The 23672-nt window shown below is 38.2% G+C and overlaps 1 protein-coding gene across 2 annotated transcripts in view; it reads left to right on the top strand.

The window, feature by feature from the left end:
• ONECUT1 (one cut homeobox 1) overlaps window positions 1-4080 on the top strand; it is a 35911-nt gene extending 31831 nt beyond the window's left edge. Inside the window, exon 2 of one of the 2 annotated variants that reach the window (XR_013162406.1) lies at window positions 1726-1821. Coding sequence is in view for 1 of the 2 variants with exons in the window: in XM_077127945.1 (XP_076984060.1) it covers window positions 1726-2018 (293 nt within the window). In the remaining variant the exon portion in view is untranslated. Of the gene's footprint in view, window positions 1-1725 lie in introns of both variants that reach the window. The other variant, XM_077127945.1, reaches the window with a different exon arrangement.
• The last annotated feature ends 19592 nt before the right edge of the window (window positions 4081-23672 follow it).

Here is a 23672-nt window from a genome sequence, read left to right as displayed (position 1 = left end):
CAACCAGGCAGCAGCTACAAAAAGGCATGAGTTGGGTCTGTCCCAGCAGCCTCGATTCTTGAAGACGATTGTATACAAAATTATAACTTTTACAGTGTGACTGTGTGATCATGAAAAACTGTGTCTGATGGTCCCTTTATCCAGGATGTGGACCAATGAGTGAAAAAATATGGATAAAAATAAATGAATAATGGGGGGAATAAGGGGTAAAATAAATTGGGTAGATGGGAATACTGGTGATCAATGAGAGGGAGGAGTTTTTTCTTGTTTCTTTTTATTTCTTTTCTGGGGTCATGCAGATGTTCTAAACATAATTGTGGTGTTTAATACACAACTATGTGATGATATTGTGAGCTACTGATTGTACACAATGTATGGACTGTATGTGTGAGTATTTGTCAAAAAAAAATTTTTTTTAAAGGGCATGAGCTGGGAATGGGCCTTCTCAATGGGAGTCAGGGAAAGGGAGGAGAGAGATTCCAAGAGCAAGTCTTCTATGAAGAACAAAGGGGAAGTACAAAGAGAGCCCAAGCTAAACCTGACTAACTTGACAGGTTTAGCACTGATGGCAAGGAGGGGTATACTCCTCCACAATTCCTGGCTCCACTAAAAGAGTCAGTGAAAGACAGTTTGATTGGCATGGTGAGGCACTTATACAGAGTTTCCCTTCATACAGTAAAGATCAGGAAGGAAAAACTACAATTCCTTTTTATTTTGTTCTTAGACTTTCAGTTAGGCTCTGAATATTCTACCTGCACCAGACTGTGAACTTGTGAGGGTGACAACCATTTCTAGCTGATAGCACCCTGCATATGTTAAGCACTTCAGTTTATATTGACTTTTACATATCCTCTTTCATGTATCCTTACCATAACCCAGCAAGGTAGGTATTCTTGTATTCATTTTGTAGATGAAGTAGAAGTTCAAAGCGGTAAGTTTTAGCCAGAACCCTTCATTCTACAGATGAGGAATCCAAGGCCCAGATGTGGTGAACTGACTCGAAGACAAAGAGCAGCTAGCCACCAAAAGCAGGACCAACCCAGGACCAGATAAGTCCTGAAATGCAAGGGGACAGCCTCTCCAGAACATTAACTAGTTCCACTCCCTATCCCATATTATTGACAGCCCCTTGCAACATGAAAAAGCTAGAATGGGCATAGCCCAAATACCCCTAAAGAGTGGAAGAAAGATCAAAGGTGATGGTGGAGTTATGCAGAAAAGGTAGGGTTTAACAAACGAATATGATTGCTGAATCATTTGATTGATATTTCTTTTAGTCTCTAGTATCTTAGAGCAGCTATAAGTAAAAACCTAAAATTATGGAATTGTAACCCATACCAAACTCTTGAAATCTGTTCTACAACTAATTGTTGTGATGTGCTTTGGAATTTGTTGTTTGATATTATGTTTTTTTCACAAAAATGAAAACAAAAGTCGATTGTGATGATAAATGCACAGCTATATGAAAAAGAAAAAATTAAAGGAATTGCAGTCCAAAAAAAGAAACACGAGGACCAAAATCCAGGTCTCACAGAACTCTAGCTGCTTCCTAGTTCTCCACCCTTTTCTTCCACTTCCCTCCAGCTTACCAGGGTTCTTAGATCAGCAGTCAAGAGACAGAAAGAAGGCCATGAGGAGTGGCTAAGAAATTGTATTAGCTCTGCCTTTCTATTCCTGATTCTCCCAGGTGGTCTGTTCTTACATTCTCTGTGTTTTCCTTTGTAGCATGCAAAAGGAAAGAGCAAGAACATGGCAAAGACAGAGGGAACACACCCAAAAAGCCCAGGTTGGTCTTCACAGATGTCCAGCGTCGAACTCTACATGCAATATTCAAGGAAAATAAGCGTCCATCCAAAGAATTGCAAATCACCATTTCCCAGCAGCTGGGGTTGGAGCTGAGCACCGTCAGCAACTTCTTCATGAACGCGAGGAGGAGGAGTCTGGACAAGTGGCAAGACGAGGGCAGCTCCAATTCAGGCAATTCATCTTCTTCATCAAGCACTTGTACCAAAGCATGAAGGAATAACCACGAACTAAAACCTCGGTGGAAAAGCTTTAAATTAAAAAAGAAATTTAAAGACCAGGACCTCAAGATAGCAGGTTTATACTTAGAAATATTTGAAGAAAAAAAAGTGTTATTTATAGTCCGAAGAAACCAAAGACTTAGCTCACCTGTATTCTGACTTTGTTCCGAGACACATGCTTCAGCAGGGCAACGACTTGGCAAGAAAAATCCTGAGCGGGAAAACACCACTGGGTCTCATACCTTCAATCCATGATCATTCTCACTGTGCTGGGCAGTTTAGTGGTTTGGAGCATAGTGATTTTGAGCCATTGAGTGGACATCTTTTCAGATCAGACTTTCTCAGATGTTCCACTGCGCCATGAAGGTATATGGTGTCTCAGCAATGTACGTGCACATGAGCACACATGTGCGTATACACAAACACACACACACACACCACCACCACCACCACCATCACCACCAGTGGTTAGGGACTTAGGCAGAGCTGGTCTTCAGGAAGGGTTGTGCTGTCAAAGTATGACCCACATAGAGGGGGTTGTCTGAGTTCAATGGATTAGGAGTGTGATTTTGCTTGTCTAGCCTAGTGTTTGAACCTGCCAGGCTCACAACCTAAATGCAGATTCAAACCCAGCAAAGAAAATTTGAATGACACCTAAACCAGTGCATTCTCTTTGTTTGTTAAGGAATGTCCAGATATTTTTTAAGAAATGAAACAAGAGTCCATCCATTAAAAAAAAACAAATCACCTAAGTACCAAAGAACACAGTATTATAGTGAAGGTATTTTATTGCAATGATTTTAATAACCAAAGCTATTTTTACACAAAATACTATGTAAAGTTATACATATGAACTGATCTAGCTGTAATACACATGACACATAGAATCATGACTATTATTTATGACTCTTGAAGCATTTGAAATATTGGTTTTCAGAACTGGCAAGAAAGAATGTAGCTTCAGGGAAGCAATTAATATCATGGCAGAGAGGTTGATGCAGTATATATGTACACCCAGATGGCATACACCCTTTAAGGATCCATAAATGTCACGTGGTTTAGAGATAGAATGTGATTCCAAAATCTCTTTATAGCTGAGTAAACCTGAGGATCCCTCCAAAGTAGGATCCCCTTTTTAAACCAAAAAACTAAACTTCACAGGGAAGGTATCTAAATTAGAAATTTTATTCAAAGTAACACTTTTTAGAAAAAGGCCACTACAAATAAAGGACTCCATACTTAGGTTAAAAATTTGACTTGTTTGTCCTTTGCATTTGGCAGCAAATACCATTTTAAAATACTTTACAAAACCACATATAAAGTGAGAAGACCAACACTATTGTTAAAATGAGTTCCCCAGTATTTTGGACACATCCTAAGAATGTCAGCAAACTGATTTTATTGCAAAGCCCAAACATTTTATGAATTGGACATTAATAAAATAGCAAGTGCAACCTAGAAATGGTGAAATTTGTGGAATTGCATATAAAAGGCCAGAGTTCTAGTGAAAGACAGGATTTTTAGTTCTGTAGATATTAAGCTACTTATTTCACTAAGCATAAGCCTCTAACGTGTACTACATTCTTTCTTGCTACTGTATTAAGCTGGAGTTTTATAACGTAGATTCCACTCTCTAACAGGGACAGATAAAAAGCTAGACCTGAGCTTCCAAATACAAAATTTAAATTTCTATTTTTCCCAAGTCACTTAACAAGGGCTTTAGAAATCAAGGCAGATTTTTAAAAACTAAAATAATAAAGTTGTATTAGTGGTACCCCAGTGAATCACTTGATTCCCAGAAAAATTCTCTCTGGATTCAATTAAATTGTAACTCATATAAATGGATGCCTTTTGTATTATTAGGTAAAGAATCAGCTATTCTTAGTTAATTATCATATCTGAAACTAAAAATATAAAATTAAATGTTATCCCAACCAAAAATTGTTTATTGAGATTCTTTACAATGTTAAAGAAAAATATCAAAATATTTTTACATAAAACCTAACTCCTTAGGATCAAATCTCGGCAATCTTGTCTAGGTGTAAAAGACACAGGGACCCAAGAGAGGTGGAGCTAAACCAACAAACAAGCCATCTCTGTCACCTTCACATCAGCTGTAGAATGAGAAAAGGAAACCAACATATACTTCCCCTTTGATGAAATAGTCAGCACATTTGCCTTGACACATTTTGTCTTAGTATTTTTTTTATTTCACCCCAAATTCCAGTTTAAAATTTTCCCTTCTAAAAATGGCACAATTATAATTCAGCTATTAAAAGAGACCATTTAAATGGCCACCCTTCAAGATTTGCTAAAAATATAATCTGTCAATGACATAAAAAGGAAAAATTGATTAATGTTTTCTCTCTCTCCAGGAATGTGGGGCAAAGGAGAAGGGAACAACTATATAATGTCTTTATGATTTAGGAGGGAAGAAAGCTTTATTTGTTTAAAGCATGAGAATTTTAAAATACAGGGAAATGTAAGCTGTGTCTACACACAATTTTATCAAATTCAGTATCCCAGGAAAAACAAAACTTGAATTCAGACAAACCATGTTTTTTTGCTTCATTTTTACTATATTACCCCTAAAATTAATTCACTGGCATTTTACATTTTCAGCCAATTATTTTGGTACTGTGTAGACATGATCTCAAGTAACACATTTTTACTATTTCCCACCATAATGGTTTTTGAAAAATAACCAGTTAACCTATTGCTAACACCAAAGATAATTTTCATACCAGCATTGAATTTGCACCCATTATGCAATTTCAGGACCTACAGATATATTTTTTTCCTAAACAGATGCACAAATCAGAGCCTGAAAGCCATTTTTTACTTGACTGTTTAAGCATAATCACAACCTTTGCTTTTTAGAAATCATAATGGATAAATTCAGCTTCTCACAGGCAATTTGCTTATTACATCATATAAGACTGATTTTTTTACTTGCTTCTGAACGGGCATGTAGGAAAAAATGCTTCCATACCTGTTTAGTGTAGCATTAATATATGGCTCAGGTTTTTTAACCTGCCACATTCAACAGGGCAGATCATGTGCCATTTGTTCACCCACCATCTCTCAATCCTTCAGCAAAATTCACCTTTAAAAAATTTTTCTCTTTTGTTTGTCTGTTTGTTTATTCCAAAATGATACTTCAAAGAATCTGTTTGTTTGGGTTCTGTTTTTGCTTTGGTAGAATGGAAGTTAGTCTTTTTTCAGCCATAAATCATTCAGGTCCTCTCATCGCTGGAAACTTTCCTGAAAGAAGGTGTGAAATCTGGACATACTGAAGGCCCAGACTTCTGTAAAAGCTCAGGTAAAAGAATTCCAGATGTCAGGAACTGAATATTCCATTCCCTGGATACAGCTGGAATAGACACTAAAGACCAAAGAAAGTGTGTGGGGAAATCCAGAAGTTCTAACTGAACATGCCACTTACTATACCCAGAAAAAGCATAAGTGATTTTCTAGTCAAAAATAAAAATAAAAGCACTATGCTGCTTTTGGACTCACCCCACTCGCATTGCCAACCCAGGTGAATGACCCATCTTTGCAGGTTAAGTGCAAACTTTGCTATACCAAAGAGTCCTAGGACATTTTCACATGAGCTATAAAGGCATTTTCCCTAAGAAAGGTCCTCCCTGCTTTGTACATAAAGGATGAAAACTATGCATTTAGCAAACAAAGAGAAAGCACTACTCCCTTTTCTATCTAGTTGTTTAGGGTGCATTCAAAAACCAGAGGCTGTTTTGAGACATGTTCGGCCTTCTGGATTATTACTGTGGTGTGGTTAGCTTTACAGTACATTTGGTAACTATTTCCTAAATAGTAAGGACAAAGAAGCAGAAAGTAAGAAATAGCTACTTCCACGTGTTAAAAAAAAAAAAAAAAAAAGAAGTGTAAAGATCTACTATTTATAGTGTGAACCAAAGATGCTACCTCACTCGATTTCCATTGGTGATTTTAATCACATTGATGATACCAAAGAATACCAAAGATATTTTCATGCACGGCCATGGTCTGCAGAGGGAACTCTACCCCTTTCCCTTGTCCCGCCTCCTTTCCACTCCTCACTCTTCACTCAGTGTGTAAACTTGTCTTCATTCTTAATAATAATGACACAATAATGATAACAACAACATTAGGAAATACTTCTCTTATTACTGCTAGTTCTACTTGTAAATCTCTAGGCAAACATGTTGCAAACTTTGTAAACTCCTAGGACGAGTGCCTTGCTTGAACCAAAGTGTTAAACCGCTGTTGACCTCTCTCACCTTATACTCTTTGAATACCTCAGCCTCTTAGAAAGGCCACTAATGAAAAAAGAAAAAAAAGGAATAATTATTCACCGTGGTGCTTTTTCCGTGCAACCATGCAATGAAACTTTCTTTGATACCAAAGGATGACTTCCCCCCCCCCCAATTTCTTGCTGATAAACCAAAGCTCCTCCTCTCTGTTCCCTCTTGAGGTCCCCCCACCGCCACCCCACCCCCACTTTGCGAGTCCCTTCCCCAGGGCAGGCCGTGCATCCTTTTACCAATTCCTCCAAATACCTCATAGTAATAAAGTTTTAGGGTTATGTTGTATAGAGAGTCTATGTGATAAGGCAGAACTTACTAGTTTGATAATTGTTAAGGTTACTTTTTAGAAAAACTTTATAATTCTTATTTATTTTGTAGTTTGTATGCTCGGGATGGTTTTTCCCCTTTGGTTCGGGGTTTGTTTTCTTGGCAGAACTGCTCTGTTGCTCAAGGACGACTTAATTTCTGGAAATGATCCCCAGGTGGGTTAAGGGTTGTGTAAAAATGCAAGAATGGAATAAGAAATGATTCTCATTTAGATGGTTACTTATGAAGTTTTTGTGTTTCATCGTCAATTTCTTTCCACAGGGTAAAAAATATATATCTCTTTTTTGTGGAACTGGTTCCTATTTTTCTCTATAATGTGCTGTGATTTTTTTTTAATTTAATTATGTTTTATATGAGCTTATTTAATCACTGCTTTAATTTATGATTGTGTAGTTTTTTAAATGTATATAGTAGAATCGAAATGGCCAAAGCTTTATGTTACAATCTTTTTGTTTTTGATGCTAAGATAAGCTGAAGGCAAGAGCTTCTCTTAACTGCAGGGTGTATCTTTAGCTTTTTCTTAGCAGGCACTTCAATGTGTGTTGTGAACACTGCCAGGTCCCCCCCTAAAAAAAAAAAAAAAAAAGAACAAAAAACTTGTACATGCCAAAATGAGTGTTTCAAGGTAGTGCTTTTTGCCACTTAGAAATAAGAAGGCATAATTCGTGTTTTTCCTTTAATTTATTAAACTTTTTTTTTTTAAGAGAGATTACTTTGCAGGTAAGACCTGAAATTCCAAAGAATTTAAAACTTGTTTAATGTTTCAAAGCACTGGCATTTGTGAGATCCTTTGCTACTTTTTTTTTTTTTAACCATTCTCACGGGTATGAAAAGAGTGTAAAAACTCAAAGATACAAGCTAACTTGAATTTGGAAATCTTCTAAATTTTACCAAGTTTTTGAATTGCTTCAAGTCAGGAGGAAGGGCATGGAGACAGTTCGTTTGCAGAGCTGAGAGGATAGTGTAATGACTTCACGCCCTAAAGGAGAAAATCAATGCTGCGAGCAGCCGATCTTGCCTGCTCATCTGGCCAGACCATGGAAGAAACAAAACATGATTGCTTGGCCCCAATTATCAATTGAAGTTAAGGAAAATGTTTCAAAGTTCCATATACCTCTCTATAAATACCACGTGGAATCTGCGAACCATGATCCCCACCCCACACCCCACATACTCCCTACCAAGTTTGGAAGATTAAGCCTCAAATGTCGGGGTTTCAGGTGTTAATATTCCCTAAAGCCTATTTGAGTTTGTCTCTTCTCACTCTTCATTCCCCCCCCCCCCCCACGCTGGAGATGATCCTGCCACAAGCCTCCTTGATCAAGGTCCATCAAATTTTTGGCCCTGCTTTAGATTAGCACATGCACAGGATTCTAGATGACAAGTGGCATCCTCGGGAAGGGCTGATGGCCACTCTTTTGTTTTATTTGGCTGAAATTAGTTGTTTCAACTGCAATGGGTTTCAACTACCTATTGATGTAAATACTTTTCCTCTCAACTCAAAGTTTTCCTTTATTTTCTTTAGCAGAGTTGATTGGGGTTGGGAAGGCAGAGAAGGGCTTCGACTTCGGGTCAAATGTTACATTTTTTTAGGAACATTTTTATACTGGTTATGTATTTTAATAGGGCAATAAATCTGCTCTGAGTTTCAGAATCATTCAGTGGTCTGTTGGTAAACGTTGACTAATTATTTGTTTTTAATACAAATGCTGTGCAGTGAGTTATAGAAAGCCTGGGAAAATGTTTGAGGAAGTAGATTTTTTTTTTACCATTAGCAATTAAACACTGAACAGAGTTGTATTCGCAGGGTCACAGTTTCTGTCTCTGTGTTAGTCTTGATTTTTTGTGGTTTGTTCTGCATTTATTACAGAATCATTGTGGGCTCATTTTAGGTTGGCTGTCTGAACCAAGTGACAGTATTTTTTTTTTAAATAAACTTTAAAACATTGTCTTCCACTTGCTTTAGTAGTTGTCTTCATATCTCCCTGTGTTTACTGTCCAGTCTGAAGTCTGCCCATCTGCAACTCATATAGACCTGTCCCTACCCCCTTTTCTATCTTCCCTCTGCCTTTGACCTTAGCTATTGTTTGAATGTGACTCAGTTTCCATGTTCAAGTTAGCTTGATGGTTTATCATGTAAGGAGGGTGCCTAAGACAATCATCAGGTAAAAAAATAAATAAATAGAATTAAAAATTAAAAAAAAAAGAACTGTAGTGTAGAAAATCTTCCAAGAGCAGAGGGAGTTCTTTAGCAATGAAAAAAGAAAAAGAAAAAAAAAAAAGGTAAATACATAACTAAATTAATTTAAAACCTAAACATGAGGGGCTTAGAAGATTTTTGATAAAAGACAAATGTTGCTGTCATTTCTTTGTCAATTAGAAAGCAGTGGTAGTTTCTATGTTGCATCTACATTTCAGACTAAATGATTATTGTACCCAATTACGGTTGTTTGTTAATATTTTGTCTTTCTCTCTCTTTCTCTCTGTCCAATGCTCCTTCTGTACTTTTGTGTGTAGCAACAAAAAAGTGTAATGCATTAGGCATTATTCTAGTTTGTTTATGAGTATCTCCTGTACTACATTAAGGTTTCTTTCTTTTTTTTTAAGCTTCGCTACTGTTCTCACTTTATGCCGTGCAATATCATCTGCTGTGTTTGCTAAGCAAAAAAAAAAGAAAAAAAGAAAAAAAAGCAAGTGATGATGCCATCATGCTTTTCAGTGTTAAAATGTTTCAGCATTTATGTAGTCACCAAAATGTAGTAAATAAAATGTTGGATTTTCCAGCACTTTAAATTTAGACAATTCTTGCCTTCTTTTGTTTTTATTCAACCTTAAACCTAGATGAGTAGCTCATGGATTTTCTTTGGAGAAAGAGTGAAGTTGAGAGGACAACATACTTAAGAACTAAATCCAGTGATAGGATTTAAAGAAAGATTAATCAAGGAAAAAAAAGTAAAAAAAATATTAAAAAAGAAAAGGTACTCTCTAGTGGAGCAGGAGAATATTTTTAAATGGAACTGGGACACTCTATTTCTAGAGGTTATCCATTTATATTAACCTGATTGACTCCTCATAAGAAAGAGAAATTATTAAAGAAGTTGGCCCTTTGAAGTCCTATTCAGCAAAATAAAAGTGTCTGTCTAGCTCAGGGATTAGGGGAAGCTGGGAAATTAAGACCCTCCTTATTTAATAGAGTTGAGTGATTGATCAAGAAGCCAAGCTCAGAGAAAAAGCAAACTAGGTTTGGAATTCCTGCTGTGCTGACCACTAGCTGTGTGATACTGGACAAATTACTTAATTTCCCTAAGTCTCAGTTTTTTCATCCATAAAATGGGGATAAATGTCAACATTGCAAGGTTATGAGGATTAGAAATTAGAAGTAGTTAAAGTTTGGCACAGTGTCTGACATATGAAAAATGCTCAATAAATATTAGCTTTTTTTTGTATGCTGTATGGCAGGGTCACATTTCATTATTTTTCCATGTGAGTATCCCATTATTGCAGCACCATTTGTTGAGTTTTTGTTTGGTTGGTTTTTGATTGTTTTGTTTTGGGGGAAGAGCATGGGCTGGGAATAGAACCCGGGTCCTCCCATATGGCAAGCAATAATTCTACCACTGAACTACTCTTGCACCCCCTATTAGCTATTTTTATTATAAGTAAACAACTTCAAATGCAGATTTTCTTATTAAAAAAAATACTAATTTCCAAGTCAGGTTTTTCATTTTTTTATATATAAGAGCAGGACTACTTTCTTGACACAGTTCCAAAAGTTTTCCAAAAGTTACCACTACTATAAAATAAAATGTAAATGGCACCCTCTCAGTTGCGTCCAGTGGGATAGCCTTTAGAAGCCCCCAGTTTAATGTCTAAGTACCAGGATACCAGAAAGGAAATACAATGACCTGTCTGGAGAAGTTTTGGGAGGCAAACTGACTTTGAGCCTTAGAAAAGAGGAAGAGACTCCTGGAAGCAACCTGAACCCTGACCTCTGAAGGCTCCAACTGGCAGAATCTTTGGGAGAGTAGAGCTAATTTGGGTGATGCAGAAAGTTTCTCAGGCAAAACCTGAGGGGGTTAAGAGTACCTGGGGAGATGCTATAAACTGAACTCACAGAGGTAGGAAAGCCAGGAACAAAAAATGGATGTCTTCCTGATGGGGTCAGCATCTTCTATTTCTTTAAAGCACTGAAAATAGTGTACTGGTGACTGCAGATCACTATATTGGACTTGCCTTCAATTCCCTCCAAAGGAATTCAGTTCCCTTCAATTCCTTCCAAACCCCTTCTTCCGCCCTAGGAACAGGGTCGCTTCCAGTGAGAACATTCATTAAGAGCATCAGCAGATGCGCTCGCGAACACGAAGGAGGCGATAGGAGAGGATTCGCCTTGCTCGTTTTTCAGATTAGGAAACGTCTAACCCACCTCCAAGACTGCCGTGTGCAGCCCGTAAGTCTTAGGCCCCGCATCCGCTTATCTCCACGAGAGCTTTAGTCGCGTTGCAGTTATCAGCACCATGCAGCGTGTATTACATCAGTCAGTGCCTCAGAGAACAAGAGAAGCAGTATTCTTGTCTTTGGCTTCATCTTCGAGGTCTTGTGTCTTTGTTTTGGTTTGGGGGGTCGGGGGTTGGGTCGCGAAAGCCAGCTCTCCAAAACCATGATAACCTCAGTCAGAAGATACGGTGTCCTTTCTTAACCAGCATTCGGAGAAAGCAGCTGTTGATAACCGACATCCTGGTAATGAGTTGGCAGAAAATACAGATCTTCAGATTGTCATCGCTGACTTTAGATCCATTTTTCTATCAGCAAAACTTAGGTACTCCTTGCCTTGCTTAAAGCTCGTTCTCCACTCACTCTCTCTCTGGCTGGCTCTCTCTCTCTGTTTCCAGTAAAGGTAATTCGACCTTTTTTGTGGGCAGCGTTTTGTGGGAGGAACGCAGCCAGAAAAGCTTGTGGGATCTCTCCTGAGGTAGTTCTTTTAGGATCAATGACATGTGGAAACAAAGTGCTGGATTCTTGGATTCCTAAAAAGTAGAAATGAAGAGAAATCATGGATAGTTGAAGAAGAGGAGGGCCTCTTGAAAGAACCAGTGGATTCTTGGTGGAGAATAAGGCTGGGGAGGGTGGAAAGTGCAGTGTAGCTTAATGGTAAAGTTCATTAGCTTGTGACTGAACTCTCATCTCTCTCAGGCTCCGTTCTCTTCCCTGTTTTAAAAGGGCGTAATAATTGTACTTGTTTCAGAAAATTGCTGTGAGGATATGAACAGTTTGTATAGTGCCTCACACAGAGAAAGCACATAATAAGTAGTTATTATTACCACTTATTTCCTAATAAATATGTAGGTTAGAAGTGGAAAATTGAATTAGTCATTTGAGCCATTTTCAATGTGTAATTTTCTGACTAGCATTGGCAGCTTATTAGAAATGGAGAGTCTCAGATCCACCCTGGAAGCTAATGAATTAAAAGCTGCATTTTTGTTTGTTTGATTTTTTTCCTTTCTTTCTTTCTTTCTTTTTCTTTTTTGTAAAAATTAACATTTATACCAAAAAGCAATAAATTTCAAAGCACAGCACCACAGTTCATTGGAGAACAGATTTCAGAGTTTGGTCTGGGTTACAATTCCACAATTTTAGGTTTTCACTTCTAGCTGCTCTAAGATACTAGAGGCGAAAAGAAATGTCAATATAGTGATTCAGCAATCATATTCATTTGTTAAATCCCACCTTCTCTGTATAACTCCACCATCACCTTTGATCTTTCTCCCACTCCTCAGAGGTATTTGGGCTATGCCCATTCTAACTTTTTCATATTGAAAAAGGCTGTCTATAATATGGGATGGGGGGATGGAGCTAGTTGATATTAGAGAGAGGCTGGCCCCTCTGTATTTCAGGACTTTTCTGGTCCAGGGACCCATCTGAAGTTTGTAAGTTACTAGAAAGTTACAAACGCTGCATTTAAAAAAAGTCCCTATGTGACTCATGCCCACTAAACTTCTAGAAGCACATGCCAGCATGGTGAGAAAGACTGAACCAACTGTTAGTTGTTTATCGCACATGAAGAGATATCCCAAAATGTCAAGCGCCCACAGAGTTTGACTCCCAAATGCTGGACTGTGGACTCATTGCATCAGAGTCATCCTGGGGAGACCCCAGTAATATAGATCCCCATTTGCAGATCCTGATGAAGTGGGTCTAGAGTAAGACCTACAAATCTTCAGGAAGTGATTCTGATAGATCAGAATTTAAGATCAAAGACTACAGTGCATGAGCTCCAGGGAACAGCCTGAGTAAGATCTGGTTGGTGAGATCTTTCACTTTGTGGTTTAGTCAGCCTTTCCAATCAAGGTCGTTCTCCTCTCCCAAACCCATGACTCTCCATTGCACTTAGGATACAATTCATATTCCTTACCATGGCCTGTAAGTAGTGCGACCACAAACTTTATCATCTAAACCACATTGCTAAGGCCAACCAGGACACACACCCACATCAGACCCTGCAGGGTGGTCTAGCCTCTTACTGACCTGTTCAGCATCATCCACTCTTACCCAGGCTCGCACTCCAGGTCCCATCCTGCCTTAGCCTTTGAAGGCTCTTCCTTATGTCCCCAGTGCTGTCCCTCCCTTCACCCTGCAGAGATGCCCACAGATCTTCACACGGCTCACTCCTCATTCTTTAAGCCTCCTCTAAAATGTTTTCTCCTCAGGACTGACCACCTTAAAAAGCCAGTCGTCTCCCTGTGGTTCTCCAGCACGGCCTCCTGCCCCCATCTCCACAACAGTCTTTTTTTTTTTTTTCCACAATACTTTTCTTAATTTGACATTATTTCTTTGTTTGCCTGCTTTTGTCCCTCCCCCTTCCCACACACGTACACGCACGCACATTCACCATCACTTCAGATGGATTCACTTAGGATGCATATGTTCTGTTCACCCAGGACAGGACACTGAGGTCATTCCTCACAAAATATTTGACTAGCATCAGGATTTCCTGTTGCTTACTTTTTTTGTTTGCAGATAAGCACACCTAGAATGAACTGACCTGAAGACAATATCAGAGTTGAAATGTTTGCCAGCTTTCTCAGGAACCCCACATTATGTTTTCAATTTGTGGATTCCAAAAAGGGCATGTGAAATATTCTTCCCTCGCATAGTTCATTAAGCCCAATCCCTCAATGCTTTTGCATTTTACATTGTATAGAAACAGACTTGGCAAGGCAAAAGTAACAGAAACGTGGAAAAGTGACACTGATTAAAAAAAAAAGAATCTACGAATTCTAGAAATCGTTACTATTGAGCTGAGGTTCCTGGCTTCCTTGCTGAGAGGGTGCCTCGACATCAGCTCTGTGCTTCCATCTTTTGGAGAATGGCAAAGTAAAGACCCCAAAAAATCCGCTCCTCCAGAAAAGCAACGAGAATACCAACAAAAATTGTCAAACTCAACTTTTTCAGGACTCTGAAAATTAGCTAAAATTACTGAAGTAAGAACGACCAGCTTCATCCTGCTTTAACTTGCTTTATTCCCATCTGCCCTCAGGCCAACTCTCCCTAAATCCCCTCTGCAGCACTGTAGTAGCCTTAAAAGTCAACAGCCCACAATCATGATGAAATCCAACAGCCTAGTAACCACTGAAGGAGACAGAACAGGTTTGGAGCTCCCCCAAAACACTATTCACAGAATACTGTCCTTATATGACCTGACAGTTTCCTTAAAAAAAAAAAAAAAGCCAGTTTCCAAGGCTTTTCTTTATGTGGCAGGACATAGAGCTCATTTGGTTCAAACAGACTTTTCCCTGGGGTCATTTAAGGACAATTGTTTAACATATCAGCAACATCAGAAACTGATAATAGTTGGGGCAAGAGAGACAGTGACCTAAAAATTTTAAAGGAAAAGCCAGATTATGAGATATCCATAGAGGGTTTTGAAAAGTTTTGACATGTTTCTGAGAGCCTACAAGACCAGGCTCACATGTTTAGGTTTGTGCACATACCCAGGGTAAAGCCGAGAAGGCCTTGAACTCTCCCTTCTGGCTGACCTTGAAGCTCTGTGCAAGCAGGGGTAAAACCACGGCAGAGTTGAAGGGATGCCCTAACAAGTACACAGATGAAAGACTTGGCAAATATGAGAGACTTACTGGTTTCGAGGATTTCAGTAGTTCCCTGTCCAATCATTAGCTGACTGCTATGCTAACTAAGCAGAGAACCAGTGGCCACAGACAAAAAAGAATACTAACTTTGCATAATTAGTTCAGAAAAGTCACTAAACAAACAAACAACAGCAACACAGTAGCAACAACAAACCCCAAGAGAGAGGGAGGAAGGAATATAATTTCCAGAGTTACCACATTATTTATTTTAAACATCTTGTTTGCAAAAAAAAACAAGAAAGTAAGAAGTAAGGCCCACAAACAGGGAAAGAAGCTGTCGATAGAAACTGTCCCTGAAGAAACCCAGACATTGGACTTACTAGACAAAGACTTTAAATTAGCTACTTGGAATATGTACAAAGTACTAATGGAAATGATGCCTGAAGAACTAAAGGAAATCATGAGAATCATTTCTCATAAAATAGAAAATGTTAATAAAGAGATAAAAATTGTTTCAAAAAGAAACAAATAGAAATTCTGGAGATGAAAAAATACCAACTGAAATAAAAAATTTATTAAAGTGGCTTAATAGCAGATTTGAGCTGGCAGAAGAATCTGTCAACATGAAGCTATGTCCATTGAAAGTATTCTGTCTGAGAGAGAAGGAAAAAGGTATGAAGACAAAATAACAGAGGCCTGAAGACCTGTGGGACACCATCAAGTATACAAAATACACATGATGTGAGTCCCAGAATGAAAGGAAAGAGAAAAGTGGTTGGAAAGAATATTTGAAGAAATATTAGCTGAAAACTTCCTACAATTGATGAAAAATATTAGTCTACATACTTAAGAAGTATAAAAAACTTTAAGTAAGATAAAATTTCAAAAAGAAAAACAACATAAACTCAAAAGACAGAAGCAAAGAGAGTCTTGAAAGCAACAAGGGAGAGTTGAATCATCATATACAAAAATTATTCAACAAGATTAACAACTAATTTCACATCAGAAAGCATGGAGGCCAGAAGGCAGTGTGATGACATATTTCAAGCCACTAAAAGAAAAATACTATCAACCAAGAATTTTATATCCAGCAAAACTATGCTTCAAAAAATATAAAAGATGGTATAAATAATTTTTTTGTATTTTTTTACTTTTTTCCCACTCTGATTTAACAGCTACAAAAGCAGTAAATATAAATCTGTGCCAATGGGCATATAATGTTTAAAGATGTAATTTGTATGACAATAGTAGCCAAAAAATGGGGGAATTATATCGGTCAGAGAAACAGAACCATTAGGAGATGTATATGAAGGGATTTATTGTAAATAATTGTGGGAACTGGCTAGGCAAAGCAGAAATCTATAAGGCAGGGCTCAGGAAGGACAGGCTGGAATCTTAGACACAAGACAAAGCTGAAATTCACAAGTAGGATTTCTTTTTCTTCTGAAAAACTTCAGTTATACTCTTAAGTTCTTTGAACAGATTAAATCAGACCCGCCCAGATAATCTAGGATCATCTCCTTTACTTAAAGTCAATTGATTATGAATATTCATCACATCTGCAAAATACCTTCACAGACCACCTAGATCAGTATTTGATTAAATAGCCGGGTATTAGAGCCAAGCCAAGTTGACGCATAAAACTAATCATCACAAGAAGGAACAAAGTTATATAGGAACAAAATTTTTGTTCACTGTTGGAATGAATTGGTATCAATCCTCCTCAGGCCAGAGCTCAGCATACTTCCCATGCTGCTGATAGGACCCAAAGCCCATTTGTGACTTGACAAATGGAGGTATTATGGGATAAAGGGGCTGGGAGCAGAGGGTGGGGAAGGTGGGTATATAGGAACTCTGTGCTTTCTGCATAATTTTTCCCTGTACCTACAACTGCTTTGAAAAATAAAGCTGATCAAAATAAGAGAGATAAAGGGATATGATATATGCAAACTATTCTGCAAAGGTTAAGGGGAAAAATAATAATGTGTACATGTTATACATTGGTGAATTTGGGTAATAGGTATAAAAGAGTTCTTTTGTACTATTCTTGCAACTTTTCTGTTAATTTGAAGTTATTTCAAAATAAAACATTTAAAAAACTGTGCGGGGTGGGCCATGGTGGCTCAGCAGGCAGAGTTCTCGCCTGCCATGCTAGAGACCTGGGTTCACTCCCCATGTCTGCCCACACACAAAAAAAACAAAGAAAAAACTGTGCAAAGAGTGCTTTGTACATGAACACTCATAGCAGCTTTATTAAAAATAGCAAAAAAAAAAAAAAAAAAACAACTAGAAAGAACGCAGATGTCCATCAACTGTCAAGTGGCTAACAAGCTGTGGTACACTCACCCAATGGAATACTGCTCAGCGCTAAAAACAAAACAAAACAAACAAACAAAAAAAAACAAAGTACTGATGCATGCAACAACATTATGTGACGGGAAAAAAAGCCCAGTACCAAAAAAGAGTATACTGCATGATTCCTTTCATGTAAAGTTCAAAAACACTGTAACACTGATAATGTTGTACTTGCATTTTTTTATCAACACATCTTCTTCTCCCACAGGTCTGTGAGCCTCTTGGGTCTTTTTTCATCAGCACCTGCCCCAGCACACTATTGAAAATGGTAGGCTTTCAATATTTTTGTGGGATTTAATTAAATCCATGGATAAATTCCCACAAACAACAACACACACACACACACACCAGATAGAAATTAGGAGATGTGAGTCCCAGTTCTGGCTTTGCTGTCTGTGTAACCCATAACACATCTCTTAACCCAGACTTGTTTCTCAGACTTCAATGTGCACAGAAATCACCTGGGAATTTTGTGAAAATGCATACTCTGATTCAGTAAGTCTGGGCCTGGGATTTGGCATTTCTAACAAGCTCCCAGAGGATGCCATGATGTTGGTCCATTGACCACACTTATAAATAGCAAGTTCTTAAGAGGAGCTTCAGCTTCCTCTTCTGTAAAATCAGAGAGTAAGAGCTGAAGACCCTTCCCAATAGAGCATTTGATCCTCACAAATGCAAGGTAGGTAGTTTTTATCCTCATTAGATAAATGAAGAAATTGAAGCTCAGAGGAGGTGATTAATCCAGTGTCACATAGTAAACTACAGAGCCAGAATTTCAACCTTGGAGTTCTTACTCTCTTTCACTACCACCATATTAAAAGCACAATTAATTATACCAATGATTGTAGCAGCATTATTCACAATATCCAAAAGGTGGAAGCATCCCAAGCGCCCAAGAATGAATGAATGAATAAATAAATAAAATGTGGTATATCCATATGATGGAATATTATTCAATTCTGAAAAAGAACAAAGTTCTACAATATGCTACAACATGGATGACCTGGAAGACATTATGTTGAGTGAATATGTAAATTCACATAGAAAGATAAAAGATTACAGATTACCAGGTGTTTGCTAGCTGCCAGAATGCAACACACCAGAGATGCATTTGCTTTTTTTTAATTAATTAAAACAAATTAACAAACAAAACATTTAGAAATCATTCCATTCTACATATAAAATCAGTAATTCTTAATATCATCACATAGTTGCATATCCATCATTTCTTAGTACATTTGCATCGATTTAGAAAAAGAAATAAAAAGACAACAGAAAAAGAAATAAAATGATAATAGAGGGAAAAAAACTATATGTATCATACCCCTTACCCCTCGCTTTCATTTACCACTATTTCAAACTGAATTTATTTTAACATTTGTTCCCCCTATTATTTATTTTTATTCCATATGTTCTACTCTTCTGTTGATATAGTAGCTAAAAGGAGCATCAGACATAAGGTTTTCACATTCACAGAGTCTCATTGTGAAAGCTATATCATTGTTCAATCATCATCAAGAAACATGGCTACTGGAACACAGCACTACATTTTCAGGCAATTCCCTCCAGCCTCTCCACTACATCTTGAACAACAAGGTGATATCTACTTAATGCGTAAGAATAACCTCCAGGATAACCTCTTGACTCTGTTTGGACTCTCTCAGCCATTGACACTTTGCCTCATTTTACTCTTCCCCCTTTTGGTCGAGAAGGTTCTCTCAGTCTCTTGATGTTAATTCTCAGCTCATTCTAGGGTTTTTCTCAGTCCTTTGATGCTGAGTCTCAGCTCATTCCAGGATCTTTGTCCCACGTTGCCAGGAAGGTCCACACCCTGGGAGTCAGGTCCCATGCAGAGAGGGGGAGGGTGGTGAGACTGCTTATCATACTGGCTGGAGAGAGAGGCCACATCTGAGCAACAAAAGAGGCTCTCTTGGGGGTGACTCTTATGCCTAAATTTTAAGTAGACTTGACCTATCTTTTGTGGGGTTAAGTTTCATGTGAACAAACCCCAAGACTGGGGGCTCAGCCTATAGTGTGGTTGTCCACACTGCTTGTGAGAATATCAAGAATTCAACTTGGGGAAGTTGAATTTCTCCCCACTCTCACCATTCCCCGAAGGGGGCTTGCAAATACTTTTCCAGTCACTGATCAAATCATTCTGGGATTCATCGGGGGATCACTCTGGACAAACCAACAAAATCTCATGTGCTACCTGAGATTCCAAGTACTTATGACATTCAATCAAACTATCTACATGAGTTATATTAGGTTATATTAGGAAATGCTCTAGTCAAAATCTAAATTTTGTAACAAATAAACATTTTTTGCTTTAGTCTTACACATAATGTGACATTTTGAAGTATTAGTTACCATCTATTTTCAGCACCCTGCAATAATGACAATCCTTTGTTCTTCCTCATGCAAAAACATTTTTAAAATTTGTACATTGTACATTTCACTATTATTATACACTCTAGGCATTCCTAGATTATACCATCTCGATCTTTAACATCTATCTTTCTTTCTGATTTCATTTATGTCCCCAGCCCTCCTCCCTCTATCATTGCATTTGCTTTTAATAAAAGGGGATTTATTTCATTAAAAACATATAGTTCTTCAGAAGAAAGGCAGCTAACTTTCATCTGAGGTTCTTTCTTACACGGGAAGGCACAGGGTGATCTCCACTGGCCTTCTCTCCAGGCCTCTGGGTTCCAACAACTTTCCCTGGGGTGATTCCTTTCTGCATCTCCAAGGGCCTGGGCTGAGCTGCAAGTGCTGAGATGAGGTATGCTGAGCTGCTTGGGCTGTACTACGTTGAGTCTCTCATTTAAGCACCAGCCAATTAAATCAAACATCATTCACTACAGCAGGCACGCCTCCTAGCCGACTGCAGACGTAATCAGCAACAGATGAGGTTCACATGTCTTTGGCTCAGGTCCGCAGCAATAGATCTAGGCACCTTCACCTAGCCAGGTTGACATCTGACTCTAACTACCACACCAGGTCTGGGGATGGAGTAGGGAAAGGGTAGGTAATGTTAATGGATACAGAGTTTCTGTTTGGGATAATAGCAAAGATTTGGTAATGGACAGTGGTAATAATAGCACAACATTGTGAATACAGTTAACACCACTGAACTGTAGACTTTAAAATGGTTGAAATGAAAAATTTTGTGTTGTGCCTATATTAACACAATAAAAAAATTTTAACACAATTATACAACATTTCAGCTTTATCAGATTGGCAAAATTAACAGGCTATTACACATGTTGGTGAGGCTGTGCAGCATTGGGAACTCTCAACCACTGCTGGTAGGGGTCTGAATTGCGAAGCCAGTCGGGTATTATTCAGTCAAGTTGAACATGAGAATAATACGCTTAAACCCAGTAACTCCACTCCTGGGTGTATAATTTAAACAAGAAATGTTTGTGCATGTATCTCCCTGTAAAAGAAGGCTCATAGCAGCATTGTGGCTATTTACAAATGCCACAAACTGGAAACGAACCAATATCCATCAATGATAGAATAGATTTAAAAAATACAATAAAATAAAATAAAGTTTTGGAAAAGAACGAACATCTGTTTCTCTCATCAATATGGACATATCTTGGAAACAATTTGAGTGAAAGAAGCAAGTTGCAGAAGCTATACACAGTGTGATTTATATAAAGGTCAAAACTACACAAAACAAAACACCATTGTGTAACGCTGTGCATACATCATATATATGTGGTACATATAAAGAAAAGGGGGGTGGATTAGTACCAGCGTCAGGGTAGTGGTCACTCCTGGGGGAAGAGAGGGAATAAGGCTAGGGGGAGACTAAAGAGAGGCCTTTAAGGATCCGGCAATGATCTGTTTCCTAATTTGGGTAGTGGTCAAATAGAGTTTATTATCATTCTTTAAGCTAAAAAGACACATTTATACACTCTTCTATGTATTATATATTTAACAATAAAAATAAGTAAAAGTAATAAATTATTGCACAGAACAAAAACAATTACACCTAAATGTGAGCTCTGCCAGAAAAAAGATCAAACAAGAGGTCTTGTCTTCTTGTCTTTAGTCTGTTAGCAAATTTTCTTTTGTCCTATTACAAATGGCACAGGTCAATTTTTCTCCAAAACACAAAGTTGCTACCGAATTGTTTTCCAAATAATTAAACTTTCCAGTGGGATCTTTCAAAGCCCCACATTTCCTGTTATTTTATACAGCTGCAATTTGTTCCTGTCCTATGTTCAATGGGCAAAATACCAAATCTACTATATTCACCTACAGAGACTAAATAAGCATAAATAAGCCTTAGCCACAAATTACAGAGACTAAATAAGCATAAATAAGCCTTAGCCACAAATTAAACAGTTATGTCCTGTTCTGGCTGAAAAGAAAAGCCTAAGGAACAAAAATTTTTTCCTATATTTCTATATGTTAAAATTCTAGTGGATGCTCACATATTTTATTTTCCAGCTTCAACATTTGCAAATACCAACATTATGCCACAACAAAATAAGAGATTTTATAAAAATTTAAAAAGAAACACTAACATATAGATCAATTGAATTGAATGGTTTGAATTCAGACTCCAGAAATTAACCCTTATATATATGTTCAATTGATTTTTGAAAAGGGTATTGTGCCGGTTTAAAAGGATGTATGCACCTTAGAAAAACTCTGTTTTAATCCTAACCCCATTTTATAAATTGAGCTGTTTCTTCTCATCTCTATTCAGTACTGTATGTTTGAATCTGTAATTAGATCATCTCCCTGGAGATGTGACTCGATTAAGAGTGATTGTTAAACTGGATTAAGTGGAAACGTGTCTCCACCCATTTGGGTGGGTCTTGATTAGTTTACTGGAATCCTATAAAAGAGGAAATATTTTGGAGAAAGCAGGAGATTCAGAGAAAGCAGAGAATGCTGCAGCACCACAAAGCAGAGAGTCCACCAGCAAGCTCTGGACCTTTGGAGAGCCTCTTGGGGAGTTTTGTGAAACAGGAAGCCAGAAGAGAAAGCTAGTAGATGATGCCATGTTTGCCATGTGCCCTTCCAGCTGAGAGAGATGCCCTGACTATTTTCACCATGTGCCTTCTCACTTGAGAGAGAAACACTGAATTCATCGGCCTTCTTGAACCAAGGTATCTTTCTCTGGATGCCTTTGATTGGACATTTCTATAGACTTGTTTCAATTGAGACATTTCCATGGCCTATAAACTGTTAACTTGCAACTTATAAATTCCTCTTTTTAAAAGCCTTCCATTTCTGGTATATTGCATTCTGGCAGCTAGCAAACTAGAATAAGTGTCAAGAAAAATCAATGGGGAAAGAATAGTCCTCAGAAATGGTGCTGAAATAATTGGATATCCACATGTAAACTAATGAAATTTAACCCCAACCTCACGCCACATACAAAAATTAACTCAGAATGTATCATAAACCTGAACATAATAGCTAAAACTATAAAACTCTCTGAAGAAAACATAGGAGTAAATCTTCATAACATTAAATTAAGCAATGGTTTCTTAGATGTGCTACCAAAAGAATAATGACAAATGAAAAAGATAGCATATATATATATATAGGACTTCATCAAAATTAAAAACTTTTCTGCTTCAATGAACTTCGTCAAGAAAGTAGAAAGCATTCCTTAAAGCCCCACCCTGCTCAAGATGGTGGAGTTTAGGTGCTTCAAATCTCCACCTCCCTGCAGAAACTCTGAACAATTAGGAAGAACTGACAGAAACATCTTTCTCAACGCTCCAGAAAACAAAGGCATGCAGTAACAAGGCAAGTGCCAAATCAAAAAAGAGGTCTTTTAAAAGTGGTAGGAGCGGGTGCATGGGTAGTTCAGTGGTTAGAATCCCCTCCTTTCATGCGGGAGACGCGTGTTCGATTCCCGGACCATGCACTCCCAAAAAAAAGGATGTCTGGGGCTTTTGGGGGCAGGCAATTGGTGGCTCAAAGGCAGAGTTCTCGCCTGCCATGCCAGAGACATGTGTTCGATTCCTGGTGCCTGCCCATGCAATAAAAAAAGGAACATAAAAGTAGTAGGATCTCATGGCCCTGGTAGGTCCCTTTCCCACCCCCTCCCAAGGATCCCTGTGTGGATCCCTGATCCCAGTTCCAGAGGGAACAGAATAACAATCATGCACATATTGGGAGTATATATGTCTGGTCCAATCTGTCCAATGGTGGGCTGAAGGACTCACTGTTCCAGAACTTGACCTGCATGTAGAAGGCAGCTCACCAAACTCTCCTACAGAATGCTAGGGAGAGCAGTCAAGTGGTTGCCTAGGGCAAGGGATTGCTGGCTGTAGGACATACTGTGCAGTGTCCAGGACTGTGAGGAAACTGTTTCCTAGGGAATGGGGGACATTTGTAACTGTGTAAATGCCCAAGACAGACATACACAGAAAGGATCAGGGAGGACTCTATGAGTCAGCCTGGAGATATTCTCCAAAAGCATTGTATTGATATGCCCTCAAGGACAGCACTCACATAGGCCAGTCTGCAAGCCTGGGAAAAGTGCTGCCTTTTTTTCCCCCTTCTATTTTGATAGCTCATGGCATTTAAAGACA

The sequence above is a fragment of the Tamandua tetradactyla genome, chromosome 14 (assembly GCF_023851605.1).
Source record: "Tamandua tetradactyla isolate mTamTet1 chromosome 14, mTamTet1.pri, whole genome shotgun sequence".
NCBI classification, from domain to species: domain Eukaryota; kingdom Metazoa; phylum Chordata; class Mammalia; order Pilosa; family Myrmecophagidae; genus Tamandua; species Tamandua tetradactyla.
The sequence above is the reverse complement of the archived record's forward strand: the minus strand, read 5'-3'. Positions and strand labels throughout refer to the sequence as shown.